A 14,377-nucleotide genomic window follows, 5' to 3' on the forward strand; every position below is an offset into this window, starting at 1 on the left:
GCCTTCTCTGCGCTCGCGGTGTGGGAAGGGGTCGCAGCGCCCCCTAGACTCGGCCCCGGAACCCGGCCGCGGAAGGACGTGAATGCCATTTGCAGTCTTGCGACCAGGGAGCGCCAGGGTTGTAGTCTAAGACCCACGCCGCCTAGGGCCTTGCGGAGTGAGTTTCCAGGTTCTCAGTGACTGCAAAGGAAAGACTTCCGGCGCTACTTGGGTGTGCGGTAGACCGGAACGAGCCTTTGGCAGAAGGAGGAGTGTGGGCGGGAGTAGGCAGTATGGGGTCGCTTTGGGGGCTTCTCGGAGCAACTAGAATGCAAAGAATTAAATACACAGGTAGGCATGCCACGGTAAATTTCCGCTACTACGTCTTCAGAACTTCTGTACCTATATTTCTAATTACTGCTAAGTACATACTATCAATAAGCCCAGGTGTCATTTGCATTAGAAGATAAATATAGGAGATTATTGTCTGGATTCCAGTGAAGTTGGAATAAAGATGCGAAGCCTTAGGAAACACTGGAATAAAAAAATTCTGTCAGCTACAGGAATTATTTTTGTGTATTCCTTACTCTTGAAAACATGGGGAAGGGGCATTTTAGACAGTGATTTGTAGTGGTTGTAATGCTTGTATATTACTGCCCAGGATTCAGTGTCCCAAAACTTATTTTAAAAAATTTTCTTGGGGCGCCTGGGTGGCTCAGTCGATTTAAACAGCCCACTTTGGCTCAGGCTCAGATCATGATCTTGGGGTTGTGTCCCTTGGGTTCCAGCCCTGCGCTGGGTTCTGTGCAGACAGCTCTCTGCCCCTGCGTCGTTCTCTCTCTCTCTCAAAAATGAATAAACATTAAAAAATAAATAAATAATAAAACATTTTTTTCTCTAATATCGGATTACAATTACTCTGAAGATAAACCGGTATGAAGGTCATTACACAAGGTACATTTTGAACACTAGAGGGCACTGGTATTTTTCCCAAGAGAAAAGTAAAGGGGGGGGGGGAGGGGATACATAGCATTGCATGTGCTGATTTTTTAAAAAAATATTTTATTTTCAAGTAATCTCCACACCCAAGGTGGGACTCAAACTCACAACCCCTAGATCAGGAGTCACATGCTATGCCACTGAGCCAGCCAGGTGCCCTGCACTTGATTTTTGAGGTGGATTAATGGAAAGTAGCAGTTACCTCCATTTATTCTTGTAGAAATGATTATAGAGGTATATAAGCTTGTATTTTCATCTAGAATCTGAGACCCAAAGTCACCTGAGATTGTAAACTTACTCTCATTTTATATCAGGTTCACCCTTTGCCTACTACTAAAAGTATATTCTTTCTTGTTTCAGAAAGGATTTAGGGAAGCCTTCAAAATAACACAATATAGCACGATAAAACACATTGAATATATGTGAGGAAAACGAGGAAAAGATAGAATACATATAGGAAATTATACAGAACCAAGATGAATTGAATCACAAAATGTATTCCATCAAATCCTAAACACTTCTGGAGATGGGCTGCAAATTTGGCTCTGAGCCACTGTGGGACACTTATGGATGGGAATCTCAGCATCCTAAAACAGTGTTTCCTAAGCCAATAACACAGGGACTCCTTTTTCATTGAAAATATTTTCTTGTAGATCCCTAGAATTGATTTTTTTACTGCATATATGTATATGCAAAACTAGGTATATATATGCTCCTTATGCTGATAGCTCTTATACAACTAAAAAATAAATTTATAGACAAAATGACTAGAAACAAAACTATAAGATAATACATTACCCATTGACAACATTAACTAAACGTAACACATGATGTTTGCTTACATTCTTGCTGTTTTGAATTTAGCTTGCCTATTCTGGGTGTCGTGTGAGAATTCATTTAGCACACCATTTTTCTGTTTTGTTAATATTGCATGCCTTGACATCATTTGTTTTTCATTTGGCCAATGAAAAAATCTGGATATTTTAATAGGAGCTGGTCCTATTTACTGTTGTACACACAAATAGAAACATGGGCTATGAAATTTCTGTCAGTATTTGGTTATGAGACACTCATCCAGATAACAGGATTGTCAGAAATAGTCTAAGGCGTTTGTGTTTTCATTTTGAGGATCTAAAAAAAAAATGCAGTGAAACATTCTACCTTGTGGAAATTCACTTTATTGACATTTATTGGCCATGAAGATTATGGGAGAAAGGACAGTAAAGGTGATCTCTGGGCATGGGGTTTGGGTGACAGGGTGCCCTTCAACAAATACAGACAGAGTCACAGATTTTCATGAGTTGAGTTTAAGATGTGTTAAATCTGAGATGCCTGTGGGACAGCCAGATAGAGATGTTATGGAGGCATTTAGCTGCATCTGCAGTTCACGAGGGGTGTCTGGGCTAGAGAGAGAAATCTGAGACTCTTTAGCATTGTTATGGGCTAAAGTGTGTGTCCTTCTTTCCCTCAAATTCGTATGTTGTAGCACTGATCCCTAGTACCTCAGAACCTGACTGTGTTGGGAAAGAGGACCTTTAAAGAGGTAATTAAGGTTAAGTGAAGTGATATTGGTGGACCCTAATCCAATCTGACTAGTGTTTTTTTTAAAGTTTATTTATTTTGAGGGGGGAGGGGCAGAGAGAGAGAGAGAGAGAGAGAGAGAGAGTGTGTGTGTATTAGAGCACTATCATAGAGCACTATCAGTGCAGAGCCTGGCATGGAGCTTGAACCCACAAACCATGAGATCATGACCTGAGCCAAAATCAAGAGTCAGACGTCAGATGCTTCACCAACTGAGCCACCCAGGCGCCCCTGGACTAGTGTCTTTATAAGAAGAGGAAGTTGGGACACATGTGCATGCACGGAGGGATGATCATGTCAAGAGGCTGCAAGAGGGTGGCCATTTATTTGCAACCAATGACAGAGGCCTCAGGAGAAAGTAACCCTTGCAGGCACCTTGATCTTGGACTTCCAACCTCCAGAACTGTGAGAAGTAAATTTCTGTTGTTTAAGTCACCCGATCTGTGGCATTTTGGTATGGCAGCCCTAGCAAACGAACAAGCATGTGTTGATAGTGGAAGCCATAGAATTTAAGAAGCCATAGAATTTAGTCATAAACTAGAAGTATACAGTAAGAAGAAAAGTCTACCTCAGTGAGAATTCTGTGGAATACTCAATACCTTTAACAGCTAAGTGGAGGAAAAGTGGCCCCCAGAAGACAATGGCAAGGATTATCTAGGAGGTGGTAGAAAAATCAGCACAGACTGATGGGAAACAAAGAGAAAGTTTCTAAAAAGGAGGGGGTACTACAGAGAGGGCAAGGAAGACAAAGCCTGAAATTAATTTTAGCAAGTGGGAAGACCTCACGAATGCACCTTAAGAAGCATAAATCTATCAGAATGATTCTGATAGAAGCCTTACTATAGAGGATTGAAGTTTGAAAGGGAGGTGAGGGAAGGGAGACAAAACTTTTTCAAGAAGATTGATCATGAAATGAAGAATGCTCTAGAAAGTCTTGGCATAATTTTTAATGATTGCCTAATTGCCCATCATTTGACTATATTACTTTCATGTTATTTGTATTCATTGGAAATTTGTTTCCTTCTTTATTTACTACTGTTTTGAATAATTGTGAAAAACATATTTAGCTATACTTTGTACTCGACTCCGTTCCTTAGGCACGACTGATAGAATTGTAATTGTTGGATCAAGGAGTATGAACATTTTAAAGGCACTTGTTACATCTGTCAAAGCATTTTCTAGGAGGGATATACCTATTTTTTTTTTTAAATAGTATTTATTTTTTATTTTTTTATTTATTTATTTTTTAATTTTTTTTTCAACATTTATTTATTTTTGGGACAGAGAGAGACAGAGCATGAACGGGGGAGGGGCAGAGAGAGAGGGAGACACAGAATCGGAAGCAGGCTCCAGGCTCCGAGCCATCAGCCCAGAGCCCGACGCGGGGCTTGAACTCACGGACCGTGAGATCGTGACCTGAGCTGAAGTCGGATGCTTAACCGACTGAGCCACCCAGGCGCCCCGGGATATACGTATTTATGTTTTCATGTGCAGTGAATGTGAGTGCCACTTTCATTACTTCCTAGCCAGAACTGAATTTCATGATTTTTTTTAAATGTTTATTTATTTTTGAGAGAGAGAAGGAGAGGGAGCATGAGCAGGGGAGGGGCAGAGAGAGAGGGGGGACACAGAATCTGAAGCAGGCTCCAGGTTCTGAACTGTCATCACAGAGCCCGACGCGGGGCTTGAACTCATGAAATGCAAGATCATGACCTGAGTTGAAGTCAGAAGCTCAACCCACTGAGCTACCCAGGTGCCCCTGAATTTCATGATTTTTAAAAATATCTTTGTGTTCTTACTAAAGAGAATCAGGGATCCTTACAGAACTAATTTTAGATCAAGGATAGTTCAAGATTAGTCTGGCATATTTTATTGGGTAAAAAAGTAAGGAAGTGCTCAAAAAGTGATGAAGGCATGTCAAATATACACAGGAGCTGCTTGAAGGGGCTCTCACTGGGCAAATTAGGGACAACTTGACTATCAAAAAGAGTGGTGGCAGTAATGAATTATAACAGTGTAAAAAAAAACACAAGTCTGTACTGATACTGTTAAAAGATAAACTGAGGCATATTAAAATTTCTAAGAGTTTATTTGAGCAGGAATGGGACATTGCCAAATGTGAAATGATCGGAAGCACTCCACTGACAGGAGCTAGGGGAAAGACTTGTAGAGGCAGAAGCAAAGCAAGAACATTATTTGACTGACCACATCTTAGGCGGTTGCGTATTTAGGAAAGCCTAGGTGGCTGTTGGTGATTGGTTGTCCTTAGGTTTCAAATTCATAACTTTTGAGGCATTCTAGGCTTCGGTTTTGGTAGCCTAAATCATTAGAACCATCTCATTCTGGGGCCTCCTAGGTTGGTTGGGCATCCCACTCTTGATTTCTACTCAGGTCATGATCCCAGGGTCCTGGAATTGAGCCCCGAGTTCGGTTCTGCACTGGGGCCTGCTTCGCATTCTCTCTCACTTCATCAGCCCCTCCCCAACACATGGGCATTCTCTTTCTTTCTCTAAAAAAAAAAAAAAGAAAAAAAGTCTCAGACTAATGGCCTGATGGCCTCCTTGTTTAATGAATTGAACAATACGAATCAATATAAAAAAGAAGAAAAGGAAAAGCTATTTTCAGTACAAATACAACTAATATATAATACAGGAAGGAATATAAGCATAGTACCATCATAATAATAGACTCAGAATCATAAATATGTGGGAGGTTTGTTAGAGGTCACACCCAATAGCTTGTGCCTTTTGACTCAGGTAGGTGAGATTCTCTGCTGAGATCAATAGTCAAGGTAATGGGGCACAAGGAATGGTGTGTTGTGGAACAGTAGTGACGGAGGGGAGAGGGAGCAGACTACCCACTCTGAGGATGATTGCCGAGGGACCCAGCTGAGGATGGTGATCGGGATTTCCCTGTAGTGGTATCAGCCTTCAGGTTTTGACGCCATTCTCCATCCGCTGAGGAGGGCAACTCGAGGAAAACTGGGTAGGGATTTGCCAAAACTCTTGAGGAAAGGGCCTGGAGAATTGAATTAAAATAGCACCTCACTTTGGGTTTCATTAACTTTCTGACCTCCCTGCCAAGTCCCACCGTTGGGGTCAGCAGGTTTTGGCGTGTTGTCTTCAGCTAAGGGCACAACGCTCACAGCAGGACAAAAAGATGGATTAATGCTAGCCAGGCTGAGCAAGACCAGGCTTGGTAATTTTCTTGGCACCCAGTCTTGGCAACACACAACCTGAATGAAAACACTAGCTGTAGAGCTCCCATGACTTACTCTGGGTAAGGCGCTGTGCCAAAGGCTTTACGTGCCATGTTTTCCTTAATCTTCAAAAAAACTGTCCGTGAAGTGGGTATTGTTATCAGCCCCATTTTACAGTTAAGAGGGCAGGGGCCTAAGGAAGTTAGTAATTTGCTTAAGGTCACCTGGCCAGTTATTGACGGAGTCACTTAAGTGTGACAACAGTCGTCGCTCTCCTGAGTGTCAGTCCCTAGGAACGCTGAGCGCGGTAACATATTACGAGAGCCCATGTCATCGAACACATACGGTAACCGCGGTGGCCCAGCCAGCACCCGTCCGGTGACCCGACACGCGTGATACTCACGCATGCAGTCGCCCTGCCTTCCTCTGGGAAGGAGGAGGCGGCCTAACCAGCCAAGCTGTCGAGGACGACTCTATCTGAACTCGACTCTTTTTGCCTGGGCGTCTGATCCAAACGTGGCGCGGACGGGAAGAAGAGGGCGGGGCCGGCGGCCGGGAGAATTGCGGATTGGAGAGAAGGAGGGACAGGGGGCGGAGCCTTCGGGGGAAGGGAGAAGCCGCATCAACCATGTAAGTGGCTTTGCTTCCTGCAGCAACCGCCGGCGGCCCGAGTACCCCCGTCGCTGCGCTCCGGAGCTGGCTTTCCGCGCCTGAACGGGGTGAAGCGGCGACCGGGGTGGAGGGTGGCCGGCGGGGCCCAGGCGGGAGGCGCAGGTAAGGGAGGGGGCCTGGCGCGCGGCCGGCTGGCGCTGAGAGGAAGAAGGCCGGTTTGGGGAGCTCCGGGGCCAGAGCCGAGGGGAAGGCTGAAGTGAAGGCGGGGAAGGCTGAAGTGAAGGCGAGAGCTGAAGCTTCACCACCGTGGCTGGAGGCCGGACTGTGGCCGAGGCTGGGCAACGAAGGGCAGAGAACCGGTACCCGCAGCAAGCCGGCTCCCCGATTCCCCGGTTGCCCCTGGTCTGGGAGCCGGGTGCGGCTGTTCTTGAAGAGGTTTCCTTGGAAACATTTGAAGTTCTCTTGCCCCTCTCTTGTCCCACGTCTCTCAGCTTATTTCGGAGGTGCACAGTCCCGTTCCTCCTCCTCCTCTGATGGATCAGCTCCTAGTCTTTGTGTCAGAGGTGCATCCGTAGACTGAAAAAGAAAGTTCTTGAGCTGCAGAAAACGACACCAGTAGTGGGTTTTCAAATATGAACAGACCTCTTTAAAAATATTTGTTTCTTCTACTTGAGTCCATCCCATTACTACCTATGTTTCAAAGTCTCTTGAGGAGGAGACTTGATTTCCCATTTAGTATTTTACCTTTGCTTATAATGTTCCCAGCAAAAGGGTGAGGATGAAATGCGATGGATGTTTTTAGAGAATTAAGATATGTCCAATATAGAGATTATTTTTAAGATATTCGAGAGATATGAGAAGTGCTAGAATTCTGTAGAAAGCAAGTTATTTATGTTTATCAGAGATGTGTAGGTATGTGTTAAATTATCATTTATTGATTCAGTGCATGCTCTGTTTTAAAACCAGAGGTAGTGGTTTGGTTTTGCACTCTCTTATTTCAAACTTATTTGAATCTCCTTTTCTGCCACTCCAAAACTTTCATTCTATCAGGATTCAAAAATAACCTTAGTTGTTTGTTTGTTTGTTTTGGTTGGGTTTGGGCTTTTGACAAAGATTGGGCAGGTGATCTGTTCTGTGGAGCAAAACAACTTTCCCTTTTTCTTTTGCTGTGGGCTCCCATTTTCTGTTTTCTGGGAAGAGTAATGTGGATCACGTTGTGGTCTTCCTTTAGTGTTTCTGTTGGCATGTTGGTAAAAAATTGAACAACAAAATCTTTGTTGATGGAAACTGACAATTCTAGTATTCAGCTGGCCTGCATTATTAGATATGTCTTGAGTATTTTTAAAAACTGTATTTAGAAATTATTCAGCTGATACTTGGATTTTTTCATCCACTATATTTTGAAATTGGCTAGTGGATCTGGCCTGTGTTCTACATGTAATACCTGATTAGCCTTCACATTGGCTTCATCACCGAGATAGTGTGTGGTGGGGTAGCCTTCAAATAAGAGGCAAAGTACTGGCATTTGGAAGGCCAGGTTAATATTTCTAATTGCCTGTCAGCAAGGAGGCCTAGTTTATATCCCAGACAGTAATTAAGCTGCCAGAGAATAAGAGTTGTAAGGCAGTTTTTTCAAGATCCTGGTGTCATTATGAAATTGTTAAGATTAGCTATGTGATTGTGTTTATGTTTCAGAGACTGCACTTGCTGAGCGTTTTCGTGGTAATTTTTATGCTCGCATCTCCAAAGCTTATTAATAGTTTTGTATATGGGTGACCCTCAGTAGTAACGCTGAGATTCTTCATGCAGATTGCTAACTCTGCTTCAGATGCTACTTATGTCACAGTAGAATGTGGACTGTTTTTCCAAGCCTGAGGGTGGTTGTTGCAATCACACAATCCTTTGTCTTTAGTACTCTTTTTTCTTCCCCTTCTTCCCCCTTCCCCCCCCCCCCCCCATTTTGAGTTGACACGAATTCGTTTAGCAGCTTGCTTCAGAATCTTTTATGCTGGAATATGGATTGTCATGATGATTTAGAATTGTTGACTATTCTCCCCAATAGAAGGTGGTATTAGAGACCCTTTCTGTCTCACTCCCTCCCACCCTCTCCTCCTTTCTCCCTCCTTCCTCTCTCTTCTCCATCTCTCTCCTTCCTCCTTTTCCTCAACACTCCTTCCTCTTTTTCTTCCTCCTCTACTCCCCCCCCCATACCAATAAACATTTATTGCCAAATCATGTTCAAGTCCATGGTTTCATTTCTGCTTTAATCAATTAAATTATTAATCAGGAATTTAGATAGGCTGGAATTGAAGTCTGTGAAGAGCTACAATAATAATTTCGATCTAAAGAGGAATTCTGGGATAAAACTTGGGGTGTAATTACAGTTCTACCACTGACTGACGAGTTGTGTGACCCTCAGGAAAGTCACTTTAGGTTCAGTGTGCATTGGTTGCCTCAAAGGCAAAGTGTAGTAAGGCCAGCTCTGTGCGCTTTCCAGGATTTTTGTGAAATTAAAACAAGGTGGTAGATACGATTTTGAAACTGAAAAGTGTTTTGTGGGAGTGTGATGTCCTCTTTGTAAGATATAAAGTAGATGACAAAAATCAAAAGTCATCTGTAGTACTTTAATGACTACAGTTATGCATAGTTCATGGTTGTCATTAATTTGAAGTGTTAAAGAGACATCAGTGTTTTTCTCTACCCTCCATCTGGTGATGTGCTTACCTTTACTACTTTGGTTGAACTATCATTTTTGGTTATTTAAAAAAAAAAGCTCTTTAAGATCTTCATTTTAATGTCTATATGAGGTTATGCTTAAAAGGAGAAAAACCAGATTCACGTGCCTAGGAGGAGAGATGACAGGAACAGCTTGTTGATTTGAATAGTTCTTGAGGAGATGAGGCACAGTTTGAAGAAATCTTTGAGGTTGTACAGAAATGTCATTAAGGGATGACTGTTTCATTTTCTTTTCTTGGAAATATTTATGTTTTATATTTTTAAAAGAAAAATTGAAATAAATTAAAAATTTTTTTTGAGGAATTAATATGGTTGTGTAAAACCAGTTTTCCTTATAACTTTAAACAGCTGTTGAGTTATCTCTTTTTCCAAAAAAAATGTTAAAATGGAAAAGATATAAATTATGTGAAAATGCTTTTTATTTCTTTTTTCCTGCTCACATTTGTACCTTACCTCCAAATTACTAATAATTTTTATATTTTCTGTAGATTAAATAGCAATGTTGAAAATTAGATTGGCTGTGTAATCGTAGTTTCAGTTGTCTGACACCCTTCCTTATGATCTAGACTGCAGTGTTTTTAAGCCTTAATTTGCAATATATACTAAACTAGATTTATTTACTCTTTGGTTTCGGAGATCAGAGTTTTCAGAGTCAGATTTCCAGATATTTAGGTATGCTGTTTGGAATCAAATTTTGGGCTTCCTTAGGAACTCCTATCTTTTGTTTTTTAGACTCATGAAATGGCCACAGATGATAAGACTTCCCCAACATTGGACTCTGCTAATGATTTGCCTCGATCTCCTACTAGTCCTTCTCATCTCACACACTTTAAACCTTTGACTCCTGATCAGGACGAACCTCCTTTTAAATCAGCGTATAGTTCTTTTGTAAATCTCTTTCGATTTAACAAAGGTAAGACTTGTTCTTAACGGATCAGAGAACCTGTAATTTTGATTTTCTAAAATTCTCTTGTTCAGCTCAGCTTTCATGCTGTGTCTTTGCAAGAATGTGAAATATCAACAAGGAGATAGCTTTAATCATCGGTCACTGGGGTTTGCTGCTCAAGAGAAGAAAGCTAGAATTTTCCCTGTAATCTTATTAGTTATTGGTAACTGAAGATCTGAATTGAAAAATAATGTTAAAAGGAGATCCCTCTTTGAAGGTAGCATTTTTTTTTCTCCTTTCTTAATATGTTCAACTTTCTTAAGTTCACAGAATGGACTTTGTTTTTATGGGGGTAAATAGCCAAAAGATTTTAATTAAAGCCATAAAACTAGAAGACTCAGCACCTGGGAGGAAAGATTCCTATTTTTCCAAAATTGAAACTGTTAGCACACTTTTTGACTTAAACCTGTTAGATTAAGATGTAAGTGTAATAATATCAAGTGAAAAGATACTTTTTACCTATTTATATAAGGAAATTTAACATCATGCAGGACTTTTATTTAATCAACAGTCTATTCCAAACAAATGCATTGCCCTCAAAACTTCCATTCCAGGGTCAGGTCCAGGATTACATACTGCATATAGTTTTCATCTATCTTTTGTCTCCTATTCTCTGTCTTGTGAGATGGACATTTTTGTAGAGAACACGCCAAATATTTTACAAACTGTTCCTTAATTGGGATCTTGCTTATTTTTATTTCTTTAATTAAAGTATAGCTGACACCTAATGTTACATTAGTCTCAGGTGTACAACATAGTGATTTTGACAAGTCTATACATTATGCCCCGCTCCCCCAAGTGTAGCTGTCATCTGTCACCATACAGCTTTACTGCAGTACCATTGACTATATTCCCTATGCTGTATCTTTTATATCCATGACTTGTTCATGCCATAACTAGAAGGGAAAAAGTACTTTTTAAGTGAGCTCTTTTGAAGTAAGGTATTTTTTACCTGGAAGAAAAATTTTAAAAAATAGGGGCGCCTTGGGTGGGTCATTCAGTTAAACATCTGACTCTTGACTTCAGCCTAAGTCATGATCTCACGGTTCCTGAGTTGGAGCCCTGCGTTGGGCTCCGCACTGCCAGCATGGAGTCTGCTTGGGATTCTCACTTTCTCTGCTGGTGTTTTCTTTCTCTCTCTGTCACTCAAATTAAGTAAATAAACATTAAAAGAAAAATTTAAAAAAATATGGCCTATTATCTCTGCTTTATATTTGGCTGTATTATTTGAAATGCATTAGAAAGTAATCCCTCTTGTAAGGAACTTGAGGGTTAATAGTTTAATTAGTTCAGAAGAAATTTTAATAGTATTAACAGACTTTTTTTTTTTTTAAGTTTGTTTATTTATTCATTCATTCAGAGAGCAGGGGAGGGGCAGAGGAGAGAAGGAGAACGAGAATCCCAGCAGGCTCAGCACTGTCAGCACAGAGCCTGACAGGGGACTTGATCCCATGAACTTGTGAGATCATGACCTGAGCCAAAACCAAGAGTTGGAACTGACTGTGCCAACCCAGGTGCTCCAGTATTAACTGACTTTTATTAGTAGTCAATTTAAAGTTCTATGAAATCTCCTCCTGTTAGTCCATTTTTAAGGTAATGACTTTTTAGAAAAATTTTATTGTTTGCTTTTAGATTTACAGAAAAATTGGGAAGATGGTACAGGATTCTCATATACCCCCACACCCAGTTTTCCCTGTTATTAACATCTCACGTTAGTATAGTGCACTTATTACAATTAATGAACCATTATTGACACAGTATTATAAACTAAAGTATGTGTTTTATTCATTCTTCAGTTTCTACCTAAAGTCCTTTTTCTGTTCCAGGATCTCATGTGGGATTACACATTATATTTAGTCATCATAAGACAATAATCTTTTTGTTTATTCAGCAAATGTTTATTGAGTACCTATTATCCACTGTTGCACTGTTTTAATAGTGCATGGGATCTATCCCATAAACAAAGCAGATAAAAAAAATTTTCGCCTTTGTGTGAAGCTTACATTCTATTTCCTTTAATATGCTCAAGGTACTTCTAATGAAAAAGTGAAACAAACTGAAGATCACATGCCAAGGAAGAAATATTGGCCCATAATTTTGCCACTTTCTTGAATATCTTTTTTTTAAGCTAATTTTTAGTTATGCATATATTACATATATACATTATCTTCAGAGCAGTTTTATCTATTCCTTCTCTTTGCTGAACTCTGAGTCTTAGTTTTGCAAATAATGCCAAGCTTTCCTTTGCTACAGAGAGAGTGGAAGGGGGCCAGGGAGAGCAGCCGTCTTTAAGTGGAAGTTGGGCCAGCCCTCAGCTCCCTTCAAGAACACAGTCTGTGAGGTCACCTACACCTTATAAAAAACAGCTTAATGAGGAACTCCAGCGGCGATCTTCAGCAGTATTAGGTGAGACAGTGTTCTTATTTCATTCCTTTCTGTGTGTTAGATTTTTCTAGACATTGTGTTTCCCAGGTTATTTAGTGACTTAACTTTTCTGCTGTTTGGAATAGTCAGGTGCTCTTCAGAATTCATGAAACTGTTACCTAGATAGTGAAAGAATTTGTTGATACCGAAAAAAAAAATTATTAAGCATTTTGTTAAATTTTAACTTAGGCCAAGCACAGATATCTTGACTGTCTTTTTGATTAATTACTTGCTTGGGTTTCAGAAGAAAACAGTTTGCAACATCCCCAGGAGAATACAGGTTAGTTTCAACTTTGTGAATTAATTCTGCATCTGTTCTTGGGATGGCTGGTGTAATGTGGTGTGCATGCCTCTGGCTGCAGAACTCTCAACTCCGTTAGTGGGCTGCCCCTTGCTCTTGTCCTTCTGTCCTTGTTGGGATGCGGACTGTCATTGTGGCTGGATAAGCTGAGCTCTTGCCTGTTTGTTCTCTGTCCTGGTCTACTGTAGTCATCTCCTTCATTTTCATGCTTTTCTGATGAGTATAGGCTGGGGATCAGTGTCTGAATGAGAGACTAGACAAAGTCAGTTCTATGTTAGATTCTATGTTAGAGTTCTATGTTAATCAGTTTCTGTTAGATTATTAAACTCAGCACAGTGGCTTGCCCAGCTCAAGGGGGCAAAAGAAAGGCAGTGAGAGGTGACATAATAGAGGGGGGGCAGCATTGGAAGTCAAGTGTCCCTGAACACCAGATCTTGTCTTGTCTGGCCAGTCTTCCCCGTGAGATCCTCCAGTGAAAAGTGGGCAGGCACAGGTAATGGTGGTTGGCGAGAGAGCTCTTCTAGCTAGTTCAGATTCAGTTTACGACCTCCTAAGGACTGGAGTGGGGCGGGCTGCATCACCACTGCAGGTTTCCCAGAGCAGTGAGCCTCTGCCTGGGTTACATCAGCCACTTGGAAGGAAGAATCAGAAGGTGGGAAGTGGGGGAGAGAGAAAGGAGGCCATCCTTACTTTAACCTTTAAGCTCAGTAAGCTCCTTTGCTTTTGAACCTGACCTCTGGCAACACTACTGTTTTTGTGGAGGGGTCTGACTAAATCCTATGCTGAATTAAGCATAGAATTTCTTTATTTGTCAAATTGAGGAGTTGGGCTAGAATCTAATCTCTTAGGGGTTACAAACTGACAGCCTACCACACCTTGTCATGGTGTTTTGATGAACTTGAATTTAAATATCACAAGGTGGAGCTTGTAATGTCTAGTTTGCTGCAGTCCCCACTACTCCTTACTTTCTTTCAACTCCGTTTGATTCTTTGATTGTACCTTAGCTGCTAGAAGCATTTAAGCTTCAGAAGCCTGAGACTGACCGATCAAGTTCATTTTTCTTTCTTTCTCTCTCTTTTTTAAATGTTTGCTTATTTTTGAGAGAGAGAGAGAGAGAGGGAGAAAACGAACATGAGTGGGGAGGGGCAGAGAGAGTGGGGGCCAGACGATCTGAAGCGGGATCTGCACTGACAGCAGAGAGCCCCATGTGGGGCTTGGACTCACGAACTGTGAGATCATGCCCTGATTTGAAGTCAGACACTTCACCAACTGAGCCACCCAGGTGCCCTCAAGTTCCTTTTTCTAACAAAAGGCTGCAATTCCACAATTTACTTGCTATGTGACTTTAGGAAAGTCATTTAATTATGCAATATCCATTTTACAGGAGAAACAACTAAGGTTATTTAGGGCAGAGTGCTAGACCAGATTTCCTCTCAGATCTCTGTCACCTCCATCGGATACCTGTGATTCTGTTGGTTCCAGGAACAGTGCCGCTCTTCCTTCTCCAGTGAATGATGCTATTAGTACTCTCTTATACCTCTAAGCAGCTAGAAGGGGCTTCACGATTATTTGTTGTTCCTGCATGGGAGCACAGCTATTG

General features: G+C 41.2%; 1 protein-coding gene across 7 annotated transcripts in view; it reads left to right on the forward strand.

Annotated features, from left to right (window-relative positions):
- The first annotated feature begins 183 nt into the window (after positions 1 to 183).
- Positions 184 to 14,377, forward strand: part of PIKFYVE (phosphoinositide kinase, FYVE-type zinc finger containing) — an 86,019-nt gene continuing 71,825 nt past the window's right edge. For 2 of the 7 annotated variants that reach the window (XM_053215703.1, XM_053215705.1), the window contains exons 1-4: positions 6,251 to 6,388; positions 9,839 to 10,019; positions 12,306 to 12,458; positions 12,721 to 12,756. In XM_053215703.1, coding sequence (XP_053071678.1) covers positions 9,848 to 10,019; positions 12,306 to 12,458; positions 12,721 to 12,756 — 361 coding nt within the window. In that variant the 5' untranslated portion in view covers positions 6,251 to 6,388; positions 9,839 to 9,847. The other 5 variants (XM_053215707.1, XM_053215709.1, XM_053215706.1 and 2 more) reach the window with 5 other exon arrangements.

Source organism: Acinonyx jubatus, chromosome C1 (assembly GCF_027475565.1).
Source record: "Acinonyx jubatus isolate Ajub_Pintada_27869175 chromosome C1, VMU_Ajub_asm_v1.0, whole genome shotgun sequence".
In the NCBI taxonomy this organism is placed as follows: Eukaryota; Metazoa; Chordata; class Mammalia; order Carnivora; family Felidae; genus Acinonyx; species Acinonyx jubatus.